The 22320-nt window shown below is 41.7% G+C and overlaps 1 protein-coding gene across 1 annotated transcript in view; it reads right to left on the reverse strand.

Moving 5' to 3' along the window:
- The window catches only part of tor3a (torsin family 3, member A), a 32694-nt gene that overhangs the window by 3910 nt on the left and 6464 nt on the right, over nt 1–22320 (reverse strand). Inside the window, exons 3-4 of the mRNA XM_062038366.1 lie at nt 8559–8824; nt 3760–3935 (exon numbers count right to left, since the gene is read on the reverse strand). Of these exons, the coding sequence (XP_061894350.1) occupies nt 3760–3935; nt 8559–8824 (442 nt within the window). The remainder of the gene's footprint in view (nt 1–3759; nt 3936–8558; nt 8825–22320) is intronic.

The following is a 22320-nucleotide window of genomic DNA, read 5'->3' on the forward strand; positions in this document are numbered from 1 at the left end:
AAAGCCATTTATCAACAACACCCAGAAACGCCACCGGACATCGCTGGGCCCGAGCTCATCTAAGATGGACTGATGCAAAGTGGGAAAGTGTTCTGTGGTCTGATGACTCCACATTTCAAATTGTTTTTGGAAACTGTGGATGTCGTGTCCTCCGGACCAAAGAGGAAACTAACTATCCGGACTGTTATAGGCGCAAAGTTGAAAAGCCAGCATCTGTGATGGTATGGGGGTGTAATAGTGCCCAAGACATGGGTAACTTACATATCTGTGAAGGCACCATTAATGCTGAAAATTACATACAGGTTTTGGAGCAACATATGTTGCCATCCAAGCAACGTTACCATGGACGCCCCTGCTTATTTCAGCAAGACAATGCAAAGCCACGTGTTACATCAACGTGGCTTTGTAGTAAAAGAGTGCGGGTACTAGACTGGCCTGCCTGTAGTCCAGACCTGTCTCCCATTGAAAATGTGTGGCGCATTATGAAGCAGAAAAAATACCACAACGGAGACCCCCAGACTGTTGAACAACTTAAGCTGTACATCTGTCATGTCTGTTGATCATGTTTTTGTTTGGCCATGTGCTGTTTACTTTTTTGGACTCTTTTTAGTTCCAAGTTGTGCACTCTTGCTTGTCTTGTTTCCATGACTACTTATTAGTTTCACCTGTTTTTGAACTCATGCACCTGTTTTCAATCACCACTTGACTATTTAAGCCTGTCATTTTCTGTTGGTCGGCCTGGCGATGTCACATTCATGCTCTGCACTCTTGACACGCTGCTTACTCTGTCCAGGTCATAGTTCATGCTGCTCTTTTCTTGCCACGTAAGTTTTTTGTTCATTCAAACCACTGTTTTTGTACCTCCGCTGTGAGCGCCTTTTGTTTGTTCCTTTTTTTCCATAGTTCTGCCTTTGTGCTAGTTTTGTTTTATTAGCCAAGTTTGTTCCCCGCCTTTTGTTTATACTTTTTATAGTCTATTATTAAATCATGTATTTAACTTCACTCCATGTCCGGTCCAAATCATTTGCACCAAGGGAGAACAAACCACGCCTAAGTCCAAGTCATGACAACATCAAGCAAGAATGGGAAAGATTTCCACCTGAAAAGCTTCAAAAATTGGTCTCCTCAGTTCCCAAACGTTTACTGAGTGTTGTTAAAAGGAAAGGCCATGTAACACAGTGGTAAAAATGCCCCTGTGCCAAATTTTTTGCAATGTGTTGCTGCCATTAAATTCTAAGTTAATGATTATTTGCAAAAATAAATTACGTTTCTCAGTTCGAACAATATATATCTTGTCTTTGCAGTCTATTCAATTGAATTTAAGTTGAAAAGGATTTGCAAATCATTGTATTCTGTTTTTATTTACGAATTACACAACGTGCCAACTTCACAGGTTTTGGGTTTTGTACAATATAAGGCCCATTGCAACCTGGGTGTCTGCTGACCATGTAACGGAAAACCAGATCGACCACATCTGCATTAGCCAAAAGTTTAGACGCTCATTGCTGGATGTCAGAGTGAAAAGGGGAGCTGACGCTGGATCAGACCATCGCCTACTTACAGCAAAAATCCAGCTGAAATTAAAACGCACAACACATAGAGAAGGAAGAGTCAAATTCAACATACAGCAATTTCAAGATATAGGAACATCAGAACTGTACAAAGTCACACTACACAACCGCTTCCAAGCCATACAAGGTCTGCAAGAAACTCCTACATCAGTGGAGGATAAATGGAATAGTCTGAAAACAATATGGAAAGAGACATGTCGAGAAGTGGTTGGGAGAAGAAAGGGAAATAAACCGTGGCTTTCCATGGAAACGTTCAAAGAAAGAAGGTGAGAGAAGGGGAAAAAATGAGGTACTAAATAGAAGCAAAACCAGAGCAACAAAGGCCACAGCACAGAAAGAATATGAAGCAGCAAACAAAGAAGTGAAGAAAAGTGTCAGAAAGGACAAAAATAAGTACATTGAGGATTTGGCACAACAGGCAGCAGGGAAAAACAATCTCAAAGAACTTTACATAACTACAAAAAAACTCATAGGCAAGTTTTCAACAGTCACAATCACACATCAAAAACACACAGGGTACACTACTCACAAACAAGGAGGATCAACTAAAGAGATGGACAGCAGAGAACTGCTCAATAGACAACCCCCCCAACTGACAGCAGAGATCCCACCAGCCACAGACCTGTTGGGAATAAACTGCAACCCTCCCACCAAGACAGAAATCAAAATGGCCATCAGGGCCCTGAGAGGAGGCAAGGCAGAGGGGCCGGATGAGATCCCAGCTGAAGCCCTAAAGGCAGACATCGAAACCTCCGCCAGCATGCTCTACCAACTCATGCAAACCATCTGGGAGGAAGAAAATGTCCCATCAGACTGGAGAGATGGCATCATTGTCAAGATTCCCAAGAAAGGAGACCTCAGGGAGTGCAAGAACTACAGGGGCATAATGCTGCTTTCATCGCCAGGGAAGGTGCTCAACCGCATCCTACTGGAGAGAATCCAAAAGGCAGTCGATGGGAAACTGAGGGAAAACCAGGCTGGTTTCAGGAACAACCGATCCTGTGCAGATCAAATAGCCACACTCAGGATTATCATTGAACAGTCAATTGAATTGAACTCTCCTGTCTATGTCAACTTCATTGATTTTGAAAAGGCTTTTGACAGTGTGGATCGGGAGATGCTGTGGAGAGTGATGGCTCACTATGGCATTCCCCCAAAGTTGATCAACCTTATCAAGAACACCTACCGAGGGAAGCAGTGTCGTGTCCTCCATGAAGGCTGCCTGTCAGAGCCCTTCGAGGTCCTGACTGGGGTGCGGCAGGGATGCATGCTCTCGCCCTCCCTGTCCATCCTCTGTGTAGACTGGACCATGACACAAACAACAAGCAATAACCGAACCGGCATACGGTGGAGCCTGACCGAGCAGTTGAAAGACCTGGATTTTGCTGATGATTTAGCACTCCTAGCACACACACACCAGGAGAAATCATGCAAACTGGAAACAACAGCTGCATCGCTTGGACTCAAAATCAACACATCAAAAACTAAGTTAATGCGTATCAACAACAACTCCCCAATAAACATGGATCATAACCAGTTAGACGAGGTTGCCACCTTTACATACCTAGGAAGCATTACTGCTGTGGACGGAGGAACGGAGGAGGATGTCAGTGCCAGAATTGGAAAAGCAAGGACCATATTCACTATCCTAAATAAAATCTGGAAAGCAAAAAACATATCACTCAAGACCAAACTGCAAATCTTCAACTCAAACGTTAAATCCACCTTACTCTATAGTTCAGAAACCTGGAAGATCACAGGCAACATACTCAACAAAATACAGACATTCTTCAACCGCTGCCTCCGTCGCCTCCTAGGTATCTACTGGCCTAACACCATCTCCAATGCCAACCTGTGGGACCTCACTAGACAAGACACAATTGAAACACAAATCAGGAGGAGGAAATGGAACTGGATCGGCCACACACTGCGTAGACACAATACATCAATCACAAAACATGCTCTAACATGGAACCCGCAAGGCAAGAGGAAGAGAGGAAGGCCTAGAGCCACCTGGAGAAGAACCACAGAGCAGGAGATGAAGGCGCAAGGGCTGTCATGGCAACAACTGGAGCGGAGGGCACAAGACCGAAGGGGATGGAGGAGTTTCATCAATGGCCTATGTTCCTTAGGGAATTTAAAGGCCTAAGTAAGTAAGTAAGTAAGGCCCATTGCAGGTGGAACCAACCTGAGGTAGAGGAATATGCCCTTCCGGTAGTTGACGCCGTCTACATTGTCATAGTGGTCCATGTAAGGCTTGATTGCGTCGATGAGACCTGGGTGAAGCTTCTCAGCCTCGTCAAAGATAAACAGCGTCTGGGAACATCTGAGAACCATGTCCCGAATTGCTTCTCTCAGCTGACTCTAGATTACAGAAAGAAAAAACTAATTAGAGCATCGAATCAGTCCACAAGCATTTTGCTAAACCAAAACACACACAAAAAAGAAAAGTGATGATGATGACATCTCTCTGACATATAGAGTAGAGGCCAAAAGTTTGGACACACCTTCTCCTCATTCAATGCGTTTTCTTTATTGTCATGACTATTTACATTGTAGATTGTCACTGAAGGCATCAAAACTAGGAATGAACACATGCGGAGTTACGTACTTAACACAAACAGGTGAAATAACTGAAAACATATTTTATATTCTAGTTTCTTCAAAATAGCCACCCTTTGCTCTGATTACTACTTTGCACACTCTTGGCATGCTTCTTTTTTGTTTAAGTACATAACTCCACATGTGTTTATTCATAGTTTTGATGCCTTTAGTGACAATCTACAATGTAAATAGTCATGAAAAATAAAGAAAACGCATTGAATGAGAAGGTGTGTCCAAACTTTTGGCCTCTACTCTATGCTAGTTACATATTAGTTAAAGGGCCAACCATTTTCTTGGTTCTTAGTAGGAAAGCCCAGACATCGAAATCTACCACAACCGCTTTTAGTTACACTGGCGGTTATCGAGGCATTCCAAGGCCAGCTGCAAGACATAATCTCTCCAGTGTGTTCTCGGTCCACCCAATGGTTCTACTTTGAGCGCCTCACTTTATCTCTAACAGGGGTCCGCGGAGGTATTAGAGGGGGTCGAGAAATTATTGGTTTATTGACTGTTATATATTTTTTTATATTCCCCATTCAATTTTCTCACTAATTTATGTGTCTTTAAAAACACATTAACATTGCTCCAACACACTGTAGTGTAGTTTAAAACTGGCAATGGCATGGCCACCTTACTCACTGTACTTTGTGAATAAATAATTATTACATAATTGTACTTAATCTCAACATTTAAGATAGTTTGTGATTAGCACGATTGTTGTCAGCTAGCGATTAGCTCTCCAGTGGTCAGCTTGCAATGAGTGTGCCAATAGTCAGCTTGCGATCAGTGCACCAGTTTTCAGCTAGCAATTAGCACGCTGGTTGTCAACTAGCTATTAGTGCACCAGTTGTCAGCTAGCGATTAGCGCACCAGTTGTCAGCGAGCGATTTGCATGCCAGTTTTCAGGTAGTGAGTCGCGTGCTAGTTGTCTACTAGCAATTACTGCGCTAGTTACTAGCTAGCTATTACCGACACTATACTCTATAATGTCTTGGTAATGCACAAAATAAGTACCTAGGACTAGTAATAGTGGTATTGTTGTTATAGGCGCTCACGCAGGTGAACTATTTTTAGCTGTGCCGTGATCACAAGCTGTGTGCCTATGTTTACATCATCGAGTGGTAACCCCTTTCCTCGCTTCCCTGCTCGTGCAAGTTTATTGTAGATCACAAATCATGCCTCACACCTTGACAGTAGAAGGAGGAGGATGTAACCCGACATGTTGGTACACTTTGACACGCAAACGGCGATAACGACACGACAAGACGTTTGGTACCACCCCCATTTTCTTCGAGAGATTTATGAGTCATTCTTCATTTAAACAAGACGGTAACAGGATTGTATCAATCGGCATCCTAATGACAGCTGACCTTGTACAGTAAGTGATGTTTTATTATGTTTGTTGGCTCTCATGAAGTCAGTGAGTAATAATCAGTGATGATGTTGGGGAAAAAAGCGAACATTGAGATGCATTTTTTAAATGAATGCACCGCGTATGCTTAAAATGCGTAAATATTGAATGTTATTATAAATGTGCCTGTTACTACATTACATATATACTTACAACGTGTATATACAATCTTAATTGAGGTGTTTGGACGTTTTTAAGGGCTTTGTTGGCAGAATAGAGCGACTCCCATAGGCTCCATTGTAAGCAGCCTTTTGATCGCATTTATTTACTATTTAGAATGCATTAAAGGCCTACTGAACCCCACTACTACCGACCACGCAGTCTGATAGTTTATAAATCAATGATGAAATCTTAACATTACAACACATGCAATACGGCCGGGTTAACTTATAAAGTGCAATTTTAAATTTCCCGCTAAACTTCCGGTTGAAAACGTCTATATATGATGACGTATGCGCGTGACGTCAATCGTTGAAACGGAAGTATTGGTACCCCATTGAATGCAATACTAAAAAGCTCTGTTTTCATCTCAAAATTCCACAGTATTCTGGACATCTGTGTTGGTGGATCTTTTGCAATTTGTTTAATGAACAATGAAGACTGCAAAGAAGAAAGTTGTAGGTAGGATCGGTGTATTAGCGGCTGGCTGTAGCAACACAACCAGGAGGACTTTGACTTGGATAGCAGACGCGCTAGCCGACGCTAGCCGCCGACCGCACGGATGATCGGGTGAAGTCTTTCGTCCTTCCGTCGATCGCGGGAACGCAGGTGAGCACGGGTGTTGATGAGCAGATGAGGGCTGGCGTAGGTGGAGCGCTAATGTTTTTATCATAGCTCTGTGAGGTCCCGTTGCTAAGTTAGCTTCAATGGCGTCGTTAGCAACAGCATTGTTAAGCTTCACCAAGCTGGGAATTATTAACCGTGTAGTTAGATGTCCATGGTTTAATAGTATTGTTGATCTTCTGTCTATCCTTGCAGTCAGGGATTTATTTATTTTGTTTCTATCTGCATTTGAGCCCGATGCTATCACGTTAGCTCAGTAGCTAAAGAGCTCCGCCGATGTATTGTCGTGGAGATAAAAGTCACTGTGAATGTCCATTTCGCGTTCTCGACTCTCATTTTCAAGAGGATATAGTATCCGAGGTGGTTTAAAATACAAATCCGTGATCCACAATAGAAAAAGGAGAAAGTGTGGAATCCAATGAACCCTTGTACCTAAGTTACGGTCAGAGCAAAAAAAGATACGTCCTGCACTGCACTGTAGTCCTTCACTCTCACTTTCCTCATCCACGAATCTTTCATCCTCGCTCAAATTAATGGGGTAATCGTCGCTTTCTCCGTCCGAATCTCTCTCGCTGCATTGTAAACAATGGGGAAATGTGAGGAGTCCTTCCTCCGGTGACGTATAGGCAAGGCTTTTTTTTATCAGCGACCAAAAGTTGCGACCTTTATCGTCGTTGTTCTCTCCTAAATCCTTTCAGCAAAAATATGGCAATATCGCAAAATGATCAAGTATGACACATAGAATGGATCTGCTATCCCCATTTAAATTTAAAAAATTCATTTCAGTAGGCCTTTAAAAAAAGACAAAAATATGTGTTCTTGTCTTACATAAGTATTGTGAATGATAGGCAAAATCCCACAAAAAGTGCAGTACCTCTTTAAGTGAGCAGAATAAATCTATTTACAGTAGCTTCTCTATCTTCATTAATATGCAAAATACAGTATATGCTGATCATCAAAACGTCCACAATACTGGGAGGGGAAAATGTAAATATAATTATCAACACTCATCACCATTTTGCGAGGACTATTACAGACGATGGACAGACGAGAATCCTCCGTCCTACGTGTGTGTGTCGACATTTTAGATCGTCAGAAATAAAAGCATATTAGACATATCATCTATTCAGGAACACATTTTATAATTTTATAGCTGCTAGAGGACTCAAGGGGCTGATTAAATCAAATTCAATTGATGCGTTTTGGTGTCCAATAGTATATTTTTTAATAATGTTTGTTTTTTTCACATAGAATATATATTATAAAATTTTTTTTTATACAAAACATTTTTTTTTGCGTAAGCGCAACCTCTCAGCAGTAAAAAGAACAAAATAAAGTAGTGTGATTGTAGACCACAGGTGTCAAACTCAAGGCCCGGGGGCCATTTCTAGCCTGCCACATCATTTTCTCTGGCCTATGAAAGCCTCGAAAAAATAGGTTTCAATAAAATACCTTTTTTTTTTTTTAACTAAATTACTAAATTTGACAGAAAAAAAATGCATATTTTAAACTTTGAACTTTAATATTTAATATATATACACATGCCAATTATATTATTATATACTGTATTGCAAAACAATTTTTGTGAGATAAAAACAAATAGTTAAATATCTGCTTGTCACCTTTATTTATGATTTTTAAGCAAGTTATACATAAAACAAATCTAATATTCAAATGCATATGCATTTTGAATAATCATGATTAATCACAGGTTATAACCCGCAAGCATAATGTAAATTCATTTTAAAAATCGGCCCTCTGAAAGCAGCCATAACTGCGACGTGGCCCTCAACGAAAATGAGTTTGACACCCCTGTTGTGGATGCAGGACTGCTTCCAAATGCCCAATAAAAGTGCTACATGGCTTCAGCTTCTTTGAAAACATAGCAAAACACCACAGGTAGGAGCACGATAACTTGAATGTGCAGTAAATGAGTGTCTCCATGCTGATGCCCCATATAATACACACAAAATCCTTAATAAGGCAATCTGCACCACTTTTTAATTGGACACGCAGTGTTAGTAAATCACACACAACACGCCCACTAATTGTACATGCTAATTTATAGATTGCACATGCTGTTTAGCGTATGGTGTTTGGATCTTAGTAAACCATGGCCCTATTTGGGCATACACCAGAATGTTCCTGGCACTGAGGCCTCACATTAGAGCCAATATGCTTGTGTATACCTTGTACATGTCCACCAGTCTCGCGTGTGGGAAGTGGAACGGGGCGATGAAAAGGCGCACACACTCGCTCTTCACCCCGTCACGATAAAGGTTATCTGCAATAACTCTGGCGACAAAATTCTTTCCGGTACCGGACCAGCCATGGAAGGAGAGTGTCAGGGGCTTGTTGGACTCCGGGTTGTTGATGAAACCCTGGATAGCTTTCAAAACCACAGACTGGGCCAGGTGCTGACCGTGCAGCTTGGTCTGAAGGTCTCGAGCCAGGCCTGCAAAAAGTAATTTCCAAAGAATATGTTCATGCAAACAGTTCTAAAAGAGATTACTGAAGATGATGATGCGGAATATTTTAAGTATATTATTAATTTGTAAATTCTGCAAATTTTGCACAACTTAAAAAGGCTTATTTTCTGCTAAATGCAATAAAATAGAACATATTTTCTCCACAAAACTTCAAAAGTGGCTTAAAGGCCTACTGAAATGAATTTTTTTAATTTAAACGGGGATAGCAGATCCATTCTATGTGTCATACTTGATCATTTCGCGATATTGCCATATTTTTGCTGAAAGGATTTAGTAGAGAACATCGACGATAAAGTTCGCAACTTTTGGTCGCTGATAAAAAAAAGCCTTGCCTGTACCGGAAGTAGCGTGACGTCACAGGTTGAAAGCCTCCTCACATTTCCCCATTGTTTACACCAGCAGCGAGAGCGATTCGGACAGAGAAAGCGACGATTACCCCATTAATTTGAGCCAGGATGAAAGATTCGTGGATGAGGAACGTGAGAGTGAAGGACTAGAGTGCAGTGCAGGACGCATCTTTTTTCGCTCTGACCGTAACTTAGGTACAAGCTGGCTCATTGGATTCCACACTCTCTCCCTTTTCTACTGTGGATCACGGATTTGTATTTTAAACCACCTCGGATACTATATCCTCTTGAAAATGAGAGTCGAGAACGCCAAATAGACATTCACAGTGACTTTTATCTCCACGACAATACATCGGCGAAAAACTTTAGCTACGGAGCTAACGTGATAGCATCGGGCTTAACTGCATATAGAAACAAAAGAAATAATCCCCTGACTGGAAGGATAGACAGAAAATCAACAATACTATTAAACCATGTACATGTAACTACACGGTTAATGCTTTCCAGCTTGGCGAAGCTTAACAATGCTGTTGCTAACGACGCCATTGAAGCTAACTTAGCAACGGGACCTCACAGAGCTATGCTAAAAACATTAGCTATCCACCTACGCCAGCCCTCATTTGCTCATCAACACCCGTGCTCACCTGCGTTCCAGCAATCGACGGTGCGACGAAGGACTTCACCCGATCATCCGTGCGGTCGGCGGCTAGCGTCGGCTAGCGCGTCTGCTATCCAAGTCAAAGTCCTCTTGCTTGTGTTGCTGCAGCCAGCCGCTAATACACCGATCCCACCTACAACTTTCTTCTTTGCAGTCTTCATTGTTCATTAACCAAATTGTAAAAGATTCACCAACACAGATGTCCAGAATACTGTGGAATTTTGAGATGAAAACAGAGCTTTTTGTATTGGATTCAATGGTGTCCGAATACTTCCGTTTCAACGATTGACGTCACGCGCATACGTCATCATACATAGACGTTTTCAATAGGAAGTTTAGCGGGAAATTTAAAATGGCACTTTATAAGTTAACCCGGCCGTATTGGCATGTGTTGCAATGTTAAGATTTCATCATTGATATATAAACTATCAGACTGCGTGGTCGGTAGTAGTGGGTTTCAGTAGGCCTTCAAGGAAAATCAGAAGTATGAGCACTAGAACTGGGTGTAGTATGCACAAATGGGGCCAATTATTTATTATGTATTTTTATTGTGTACTTGTCTTAATCTTTTTGTATGTGTTTTTCACTTTTCTCAACTTTTCTTTAAAAGCCTAACCAGGGACGAGGGTTGTAAATTAGCCTGTGGCTACAAGTCTTATCTACTTTGACATCAGTTACCTATGGGTATTGATTGATTGATTGATTGAGACTTTTATTAGTAGGTTGCACAGTGAAGTACATATTCCGTACAATTGACCACTAAATGGTAACACCCGAATAAGTTTTTCAACTTGTTTAAGTCGGGGTCCACTTAAATTGATTCATGATACAGATATATACTATCATATATACTATCATCATAATACAGTCATCACACAAGATAATCACATTGAATTATTTACATTATTTACAATCGGGGGTGTGGAGGGAGGGGGGGGGGGGTGGGGAGGGGGGGTATGGACATCAAGTAGTGGACATAGAGAGAGAGAGAGAGAGAGAGATCAGAAGGCATAAGAAAAAGAAAAAGTATCTGCATTTGATTGTTTACATTTGATTATTAGCAATCCGGGGAGGGTGTTAGTTTAGGGTTGTAGCTGCCTGGAGGTGAACTTTTATTGCGGTTTTGAAGGAGGATAGAGATGCCCTTTCTTTTATACCTGTTGGGAGCGCATTCCACATTGATGTGGCATAGAAAGAGAATGAGTTAAGACCTTTGTTAGTTCGGAATCTGGGTTTAACGTGGTTAGTGGAGCACCCCCTGGTGTTGTGGTTATGGCGGTCATTTACGTTAAGGAAGTAGTTTGACATGTACTTCGGTATCAGGGAGGTGTAGCGGATTTTATAGACTAGGCTCAGTGCAAGTTGTTTAACTCTGTCCTCCACCTTGAGCCAGCCCACTTCAGAGAAGTGGGTAGGAGTGAAGTGGGATCTGGGGTGGAGGTCTAGAAGTAACCTGACTAGCTTGTTCTGAGATGTTTGGAGTTTAGATTTGAGGGTTTTGGAGGTGCTAGGGTACCAGGAGGTGCATGCGTAATCGAAAAAGGGTTGAACGAGAGTTCCCGCCAGAATCCTCAAGGTGCTTTTGTTGACCAGAGAGGAAATTCTGTAGAGAAATCTCGTTCGTTGGTTAACCTTTTTGATTACCTTGGTTGCCATTTTATCACAGGAAAGGTTAGCCTCTAGAATGGAACCTAGGTAGGTGACCTCATCTAGCAATGTTTAATTGTACTGTCCCTGTCAAATAAATAAATAAATAAAATTAAATAAAACAATAGGCAAAACAAATTAAAATTTCATAAACCTTAAAGGGAATGTCCCAAATTACAGATTGACAGGTAAATCAGACAATCTTTTTGTCCATGTCTGTAGAGTGTCGAATGAGGAAGTGAAGACTCCGCGGATGTGGACAAAATGATTGCTTGATTTAGCTGTCAATCTTTGATTTGGGACATTCCTTTTAAGGTTTATGAAATTGTAAGTTTTTTTCAGTTTTTGATAATTTATTCACGGAAATTGTAATATGTTTCATGAAACGTTAAAGAGTTTTGCACTTCCGATCCACAGTACAAATCTTTACATTAATTAAAAATTAGGGCAATATAGAGATACAACGATTATAGGTATATTGATTTGCGCTCGGCAAATTGGCCTTCCGGAATATAGTTATCGATCTAACATCAATTTAAAAGGCAATATATACATTTTTTGCTACTAGAAAAAAGAAAACATTGAAGCAAACATTTAAGAACGGCAGATTTTATATGAAGTTTAACACTTTTAATGAAAAGGCCGTTAAAAGTTATTCAAGTCCGTCTGCAACAAAATTGGCGGATATCTACGGTGGTCGAGAAGTGTCATTAAGGTCACAAAGCCACAAGTTAACTTTAACCACAAAGGTTGCGAAAGAAAACGGAAGGGATTTTTGATATATTGTATTTTTTTATGTTGCAAAAACAACAGCAAAAGTGGCAGGTAAATCTACTGTTAAAATGTTGGTTACTGTACTTTTATTGAATGTTGAAAATGTGAGCAGAAAGTGTTTCCTCCTGTTAATTCAATTTAAATAGTTGGTTGCACTTTATTCAAATAAGATGTGACTGCATTGTTGTTGACTTGCTTGATTGTGTCATAATTCATTTATATCTAATTCCTTTACAAGAACTAACAGCAACACAGGAAACCTCACCTGCAGTGTCCAGTATTTATTTCACAGGCACACTGGTTGAATTTTTCTGCTAAAAAGCTACTAAATAAACTTTAAGTCACTGAGTTGTTTCGAATCGAATCGTTTAAAAACAAACAATTTTGTCCCTGAATCGTATCAATTTGTTAAAACAAATTGTTACACCTCTACTCAAAATGTATTAATGAAATATGTACTTGAAAAGAATGGTATTGTAGATAATGCATATGTTTAAGAGCTATTTCTTTATTCATAATCATGTTTGAATCAGCTCATTTCTTTCCTTAATTTTACTCTGTATACTAGTTTCTCTTTGTCTTCAGATTGCCTGGTTAGATAGGGTCGTAAACCATCAGGAATGTGAACACAACCCCCAAGTCTCTCTTCTTATCAGTGTTGGGGGGAGGGGAAAGGCGGGCTTTCTTTGTGTGAAAAGAGTTGCTTTTGGCCTGTGGAAGGCCAGATCAACTTGGGCTGCGCATTTGTATGTGTTGTTCGAGGCTGGTCTCATTATTGCCAAAGCTTTGACAATAAAATTACAAAATACCTATTCTGTGCTTGGTGGTACGTTTGAGTTCAGTTGATATGTCATTAAGGAACTTGGGACTGACCAGCGTTTTACATCCCACTTGGAGGAACATCTGGTCAAACGCAACAATTTGGGGGCTTCGTCCGAGATGACACGCTGACAATTGGACCTTCTCTTGCAATCTTCTGGACAGACTCACATGGCCAAAACATAATTCAAGGTAAGCAGAACCTTTCTTTTTAGATAAAATCTGCATTAGGAGTCTGCCCAGAAGTCTGTAAGTTAAACACTGCTTTGTACCGCAGACACAGAATGGTGATTTTGATAGATTGATTGCATTTTTGCCGAGCCTGCCATTGCATTAAAATTGTAAATAGGTGGTCAACTCACGCCATTGTGTCTCGATTACCGTGACGGGCAGTTTCATTGACGAGTGAACTAATAGTTGGGTGTGGCTCACCCTGGGTAGTTGGTCGCCGCCTAAAAGAGTAACGGGTTAAAGGCCCTCGTATGATATGGAGGTTAGAGGCCTGCATATTGCACGATAAATTGCACGGGTTAGAGTTAGAGGCTCTAGCTGCGTATTGTACGAAAAATTACGGGGTTAAAGGCCGCCGTATGGTTTGTGGGTTAAAGGCCTTCAGGGGTTCGAGGCCCTTCTGAAAAAAATAGACACAATGGCCACTGAGTGTGACAGACAGGAATGTGATGGCGGTCGGGGAGGAATGTGATGAATCATTACTGTGTAATGATCAATTGAATGGACGGTTGTCGACAATAAAATTAGCAAGTAGAGTTTAAAAAGAAAAAAAGAGAACGTTCCTTGAAAGGGTTAAGAGGGAGTTTACAATACTCGAAAAGTTGTGAACTCAAACGTCTGGTAAAATAAAAAAATAAAATAAAAAAGTAACTGGAAGTTTTATGGTAAAGTGAAACGCAGAGAGAGTGCTTACGTGTGCGTGGGTGTGTGTGCGTAGGGCTGTAGGCACTTGCTTGTGTGTGCGTGAGTGCTTACACGTGCATGTGTGTGTGTGTGCGCTGGTGAAAATGGTCAAGAGAAAAAAAGAGCAGGGTTGGTGCTCGAGAATTTAAGAGTTTAGCGTATGATAAAAGTAAACGGGGATTACGTGGAAAAACGAAATGCAGCAAAAGAACCGATGATTAATGAGACAAATAGGACAGACTAGACTGATTGGTGTTTTGCCTGCCGCGCATGCGCAAGACAATTCAAACGACCCGCCCAGACTTTGACTAGGCCACCGCCTCCTACTCCAGTGAGAAGGAGAGAGAGAGAAAAAGAGAGCAGGTGAAGGAAGATTGAGGGAGAAGAGGATGGTTTGAGAAAAGATGGATACAGGATGTTGTTTGTAAAGGAAAACGAAAGTGAAGAAAAGATGAGAAAGTGACAAATGAAGGTATTCGTAAATGGTATGCTGTTGATTGTGGTTAGCTGCAAGTGTGTTTATTTGTTTGTTTGTTTAGTTGTTTGAGTGAAATGGGAAGAAATCAATAGGAGACTTTAGAAGCATTTTGTATCGTTGTGTTTCCACACAAGATGGCAAAAATACAGAACAACAAGTAGGATTAATGGCTGAATCTTCGACCTCACCGATAACACCATACGTTACAAACATAGCTACTGCTATGCGCAGTCTCTTTCCTCAAGATGAGGATGATAAGGCTAATGACAGAGCAGCAAGGAAGCAACTCCTTAATTTACAGATCGCTGAAAATAAAAGGTTAAAAGAACCAAAAGGTCAAAGATCAGCTAGGATATATTCAGCAGTGGGTGACCTTGCTTTTGAGTTCCAACAGGTGGAGGAAAGAATCCTCAACAGACGTGCGACCAGACGGTTGGACTCGGGTGGTGGACAACACGATGCTTCAAAGCCAGTCCGGGGTGGAAACTGTTTCGGCTGTGACCAGCCTGGTCACTGGAGTCGTGAACATTTTCGAACGGGAAAGGTTCCGTAGTGCCAACAAACGAACACAAAAGCGTGGCAAAGGACGCCCACCGCAGGAGCCCCAGCAGGAGATACAGACTGGCCCCCTGCTGGACATGAGTGTCAACGACAATGTTATCAGTTCGTGATTGACACTGGCGCCACCCATTCGATTCTGAATGCAGAGGTACCAAAGAAACTGTGTGCTTCCTCTTTAAAGGTCGAAGGCTTCGCTGGGGTCACAAGGTTACCTGTCACCAAACCACTTCCGGTTCAGATTGCTGGACCTCCTTTACAGACTGTACCCTGACATTCAAATCGCACAGAAGGAACATTCCTGGTGTTACCTGACGGCTTAACCACCAAGCTGCGACACCACTACCAAGGCTCCTACCACAGCCTGAAACAACAGGAATGGCTGACATCCAACTGCTCTAACAGTGAAAACCCTGACTGGCTGAGATGCTTCCGTGTGTTCTGCCACCCGACTCGCCATATGTTATGATCACCAGTTAGACACTCATACCAGGAGACCTTTGACTCCTTTGTATATTTATATATGTTGGAACTCAAGGTGTGGTTGCTCATGTTGACCTATCTTTGAAACAACTAACATGGTATAAGATGGACACAATTGTGTCCCACATTGTTCACTTGCTCTCTGTCTCGCCTACAAAACCAAAGAACTTAGGTGCAATGATAAGACACGGCGTAGCTGCCAAACATTACACCGACACCCAAATACCACATTTTCAATTGTTTAGGTTTAGCCCATGGTTATGTTAAACACATAACTATGGGCTGCACTTTAGACACCTGTAGGCTACGAGGAGCTAGCAGCTACACAAAGTTGCCATGGCAGAAGTCTGATAGAAAGTATTCAGTAACAAACGTGTCCGCATCATTCAACTTTCTACAACATGAGCTTGACTTAATGAATTATTGGGGCCACCAGGTGTGGTAAAATTTCAAAATACTATTGCTAAAGCATTCGCCACAAGGGTAGTATTTTTCTAGTATTGGTGACAATATAAATATAAGCATATTTGTTACTTTCACCATATTGAATAAGTTACATAAAAGCTAGGGTTTAGTTGAGTTTGAGTTAATTGTGATATTGCTAAGGGGTCCCCTACCCTAACAACACCCCCCAGTGGACCATAGAGGCTAAAGAGACAATCATTGACCTCAAACATGACCTGTCCTCCGCTACTTGACTATTAGCTGACCTTTTTCTTAGATGTTTCTGAAAGTGATAGTATGACTAACACAGTCCTTTTTTCAGAAACAGAAGGGGGTGAGTGAGGGTGGATACAGACTCCTTGGAACAAAATCGACAATCATCCGACTCTGACACATTCCATAGTGTTAACGTTTTTACCGTGGGTAAGAAGTTATAACTAATTTTAATTTGAAAATAACGATTTTACACATCGATAGTAGTTTAGTAGATCAAATTTAGAATATGGAGGAGGTGAGGGTGAACCATGTATAGTCTTTGATTTCACTGATATGATCAATACGGTACAAGGGAAAAGGTACGTACTGACTTGTGTTGACAATCACAGTGGTTGGCCGGAAGCAACAACAGCCTCAAAAGAGGATGCAACATCAGTAATTAAATGACTTGTGAATGACCTAGTACCCCGACATGGTTTCCCCAAAAAGATTAGGTCAGACAACGGCAACCATTTAAAAAAAAAAAAACCTCACTTAGCCTTGGTCGAAAAGGCTTTCGGACTAGAACACAGGTTTGGGGTACCATCCTGAGTCCCAAGGTAAGGTTGAAAGGATGGACCAGAACATTAAAAACTAATTGGCTAAAATCTGTGCACAGACCAAATTTAATTGGATTGACATGTTGCAATTAGCGTTAATGATCATTCGAAGGTCCGTGAATAAAACTGTTTTACCGCCCTTTGAGTTTTTTCACCCTATGAGCTGCATACAGGTCAGCCATTCACAGGACCAGCAGCCGCCATGGAAGGAGGACTCAGCGTAAAACCAAAATGGTATTTTACACAAAAAATGCAGAATTTGTGTGCCAGTTCTTCTGTACAGATACGAGGATGACAGCCCGCCACTCCAGATTCCCTTCCGGCCGCTGAGAGGGTCAAGATCAAGGTCATCAAACGCAAGTGGACGGAGCCCAGGTGGACTGGTCCCTTCAAGGTCGTGGAACGGACGTCTCACGCCCTTCGACTAGCTGGAAAAGGGGACACCTGGTACCACCTCTCCCTCTACACTCCTGCTGAAGAACCTGACAGATTACCAGCGGATGTCATTGCTGACATCGCCACTACATCTGCCCCACTCGACCCCCAGCAGCGCCTTTTGAGCCTGAGGCAGCTGAAGAAGAACGGGAGCAGAAAACGACTCATTTTTAGTGTCATAGAAGAGCGAGGCTTTAATTACACACACATAATCCTACAGCCCAGAAGACGACGCTGAGAGAGAGATTTTCTACCTATATTACTCTTTTTAACTTCTATATTGTATATCCTTATTTGAGACCAGCCTTTATACTCGAAGTTATCCAATTTCTCTTGCTTGTTTTCAGCATAACTATCTGTGTCGTTATATTAAGTGAAAAGTTTGATGTTTATCCCCGTTTCGTTACCTGAATTACTCTGATTTTGATAGACGAAAAGCAGGATGTCACACCGGGTAGTGTTCCCTGACGGACTGGTGCTTGGGCGTGTTCTACTGTTTTTGTGTCTCAGTTCTTCCTTCCTGACGACAGTGACTGACAAGTGTCTAAGAACAAACAGCGGACTTTAAATAGACTGGGTCAAAGGGGATAGCAAGACTTATTTTTTGACCTATGCAGTGTGATTAATTACGGGGGACACAATAGCTATTACCGTGGTAATAACCTCTATATTTGTTACGACTCAACCCTGAACCATTGGTGTCGGATGCAGACAACATACTATGGTAAGTGGTGCCCATCGTCCCTTTTATGTTGTTTTGGGGGTTGACCTGACTGATACAGACTCTAATTATTAAAATTAATGTCCTTGAGAGGGCGTTAACTACCTCTACACCCTCTGTAGCACCTAAAGTACCACCCCACCTTGGTGGTGTTTCAAAGGCTCTCACATCTGTGCGTGCTAATGACATCACCACCGAAGGCCTGGTAACTTTGACCTTAGGAGCGGGTACAGGTAAACCTGTGGCTCAGGTGGATGCCAAAACCTGGGTGACTGTGTTGCTTGTTCCGCTGGACGTCCTTTTCCCCACACTTACCCCGCTCCTTTTAAGTTGACTGACATAAATGGCTCAAACTGTCTTATTTCCTTGTTCTCTGAACCCACGCCACCAGGGTGCGATTTGTTGGCTAGTGTGTACCCTTCTGTTGACAATTCCACCCGACTTCTTCCATTTGTGGCCCAAAAGCTGAATTACACGTGTTTTCAATTCAAAGGACCCTCTTCGTCCCCCAACAAATTGGGTGATATTAACCCTTCCTGGTGCACCACACTGATAGATGGCTCAAGGATAGGCCCTTGGGCACGAGCTGACTTATTCTGGTATTGTGGGGAGCACAGATTGTACATTAGAATCCCAAAGTCATCCGTAGGGCTTTGTGCTATGGTTAGACTGGTGACCCCACTCACCCTAGTGGGTACCAAATTAACTCCCCTTGTAACTCCTGTCTCAGCGGCCTCTCTAACTTCTCGCCGACGCCGCCATGTTTTATCTCGAAGGAGTGTAAAGGGCTCCTTTGATCTGATGAGAAACCCTGATGGTGTTTACTTTGATGCAATTGGACAACCAAGAGGGGTCCCCTCACAACACAAATTGTGGTGTGAATCCTGTGCAGGTTTCGAGAACCTTCCTATCATTGGTGCTATTTTCCCTGTGACTGCTACTAAAAATGTTGAACGCATTAACTATGTTTTTTATAATCTGTTGAGACTGACCAACCTGACTCGTGACGCCGTTGAGGGACTTGCTGAACAACTTGCCCCGACCTCTCTCATGGCCATCCAGAACCGCATAGCCCTTGACCGCATCCTAGCCAAGGAAGAAGGCGTGTGTGCAATGTTTGGTGACCAATGCTGTACCTTCATTCCTAACAACACTGCACCAGATGGCTCAGTTCAGAGGGCCTTAGAGGGCCTCCAGGCCCTGTCTAAGGAACTTACTGAAGTTTCAGGGGTCTCTGACCCCTTTAAAGATTGGCTCCAAAGCACATTTGGCAGGTGGACTGACCTAATTAAGTCTGTCCTGGTCTCCATTGGAGTTTTCTTGGCCATTATAGCCTCTTGCGGTTGCTTTATCGCCCCTTGTGCTAAGTCTCTATGCACCCGCATCATTGTTAGAGCTGTAGAAGGTCAACCCCACCCTGTTTCTGGGCTCGTTATGTCTTTGAAGGGGGTCAAGCAAAATGGAGACTTTCGAGAATTGTTGATTTCCTTCCCTGACCATGACGACATTGACGTGGACTCCCTCCATCTGTCATCCATGTAAATATGCTGTTGTTTTATTGCTAGCTTGCTCAAAGAAAAAAAAAACTACAGCACCTACTTTAATGTGGGGCGTGCTTTAGAGGTGTTGCTCTCGTAGGAGAGATCTTTTGGATAAGATCTGAAGGGGGATTGTAGATAATGCATATGTTTAAGAGCTATTTCTTTATTCATAATCATGTTTGAATCAGCTCATTTCTTTCCTTAATTTTACTCTGTATACTAGTTTCTCTTTGTCTTCAGATTGCCTGGTTAGATAGGGTCGTAAACCATCAGGAATGTGAACACAACCCCCAAGTCTCTCTTCTTATCAGTGTTGGGGGGAGGGGAAAGGCGGGCTTTCTTTGTGTGAAAAGAGTTGCTTTTGGCCTGTGGAAGGCCAGATCAACTTGGGCTGCGCATTTGTATGTGTTGTTCGAGGCTGGTCTCATTATTGCCAAAGCTTTGACAATAAAATTACAAAATACCTATTCTGTGCTTGGTGGTACGTTTGAGTTCAGTTGATATGTCATTAAGGAACTTGGGACTGACCAGCGTTTTACATCCCACTTGGAGGAACATCTGGTCAAACGCAACAGTATACATCTAATTCAGTGGTTGTTAACCTTGTTGGAGGTACCGAACCCCACCAGTTTCATACGTGCATTCACCGAACCCTTCTTTAGGGAAAACATTTTTTATTTTTTATTTTCAAATTCAAGACAAAGTTATGTTTTTTTTACTGGTGCACAAAATGAACTGTGCATGAACATCACCTTGTTCAAAGAACAAAACCAACACAGTGCAGGAAGTCACAACTAATTACACACATGCAAATCAGATGGAAAATTAGAGGCAACATTGTTTGGGGGTATTCATAATACGCCGATAGGGAGAAGTTTTTATGTACACGATGAGTCGGGTGTGTCTTGACCTCCGCCGAACCCCTGAGGCCAACTCACCGAAGCCCTAGGGTTCAATCGAACCCAAGTTAAGAACCACTGATCTAATGTAATGAAATAGAGCATATAGTATTGCCCATTTAAATAAAACATTTTTTTAGGATAGATATAAAATTGTCATAAAGTAATTCTGCAGCCATCTTCTTAAACTTGTTGACCTTGTGCCCAACCTTTCCACCAGAGAGGCCCCCGCGGCCCACTCAAATATTAACACTGAATTAGTCATTTTACTCTTAATTTTAATGGTATTAAATAGTTATATCTAATATATATATATATATATAGAATAAACATTGTGAAATGATATTAAAAAGCATGTGCTAATCACAAATATTATTATCAAGACTTAGGTCATGGCTGATAATAAAAATAAATATTAACCAAATATACTGCAGAAGAAGGGACTAAGACAAACATACATACGATTACACTGTGCTAAAATAAATTCGAACTAAACAAATAATACAAAATAATAATGGATATGTTTCTTAACGGTAGCACGGGACAGTGTTTAGTGCGTGTGCCTCACAATAAAAATGTCCTGGGTTCGATCCCTGGTCTTTCTGTGTGGAGTTTGCATGTTCTCCCCATGACTGCGTGGGTACTCCGGCTTCCTCCCACCTCCAAAGACATGCACCTGGGGATAGGTTGATTGGCAACACTAAATTGTCCCGAGTGTGTGAATGTGAGTGTGAATGTTGTCTGTCTATCTGTGTTGGCCCTGTGATGAGGTGGCGACTTCCCCAGCCTGAATACAGCTGGGATAGGCTCCAGCACCCCCACGACCCCGAAAGGGACAAGCGGTAGAAAATGGACGAGTGGATGTTTCTTAACTAAACTGTCATTAAAGTGCTAATTACAATACATCATCACCACTTTATAGTCATAATTTTTGCGCTTAAGAAACTTCTTTACGACCTTAGCGCCAGACTTCTTCTGTTTGCGGTTGTCATTACTGCCACAAGTGGTGGAGAAGTGTATTACAACTCTGTAACGCTGCGGCCCATACGTACTGTAGCTCAGAAACAGATATTTTTGGCGGCCCTCTAGGGGGTGCTCGCGGCCCAACAACGGACCCTGGCCCTATGGTTAAGAAACACTGCAGTTTACAGTACATATACACAGTGATGGGCAAGCTACTTGAAAAATATATTAAGCTAAGCTGCAAGTTACTCTCGATTAAATGTAGTTAAACTACAAGTGAAGCTATCCCTGGAGAATTGTAACAAGCTACACTACAAGCTACACGGCAAAAGTAGTTTGCTACATCAAAGCTACATTTAAAACAACATTTCTAAGGGCCCACCTATCTAATATCAATGTTAGTGTGACGGAGAGTGTACAAATGGACCCAAAAGGGGTCAATTACTTTTAACTATCTGCCATTTAGCTGGAGACACCCGAGAACTACCTCTACACCCCACTGTATGTATTTATTAAGTTTACCTTTTCTTTGGCTCACCCATACACTGTTATTAATTTTCTTTACCTACAGTAAAAAAAAACAGCATCTATCTATATCTTCACCAAAAAAAACAAAGACTTGTGTGTTATTTGGGAACAGTTGGTAATGGTTATGTGCAGTAAAACGTTTACTGACATCAACTCACCTTAATGTGTTCCTAAATTTGTGTTAGACATCTTTAAATGAAGAGAGCAGTTATGTTTTTGGTTTACAGAGTAAACTATTTAAAACTGAGGTTTTATGCGTTCATGACGCATACACTTGTCTAAATATAGCCAAGGATACGCATTATTGTGGGTTTCCTGGACTTCATCTTCATCACGAAAGGGAAAAATCTCATCTGCGGGAGAGAATTCCTCATTCATTTCTTTTTTTCGAGTCGTCAGCTTGAAGTGTCCTTCCATTTACGACTCCCTCGTCGTCA

The sequence above is a fragment of the Entelurus aequoreus genome, linkage group LG27 (genome assembly GCF_033978785.1).
Source record: "Entelurus aequoreus isolate RoL-2023_Sb linkage group LG27, RoL_Eaeq_v1.1, whole genome shotgun sequence".
NCBI classification, from domain to species: domain Eukaryota; kingdom Metazoa; phylum Chordata; class Actinopteri; order Syngnathiformes; family Syngnathidae; genus Entelurus; species Entelurus aequoreus.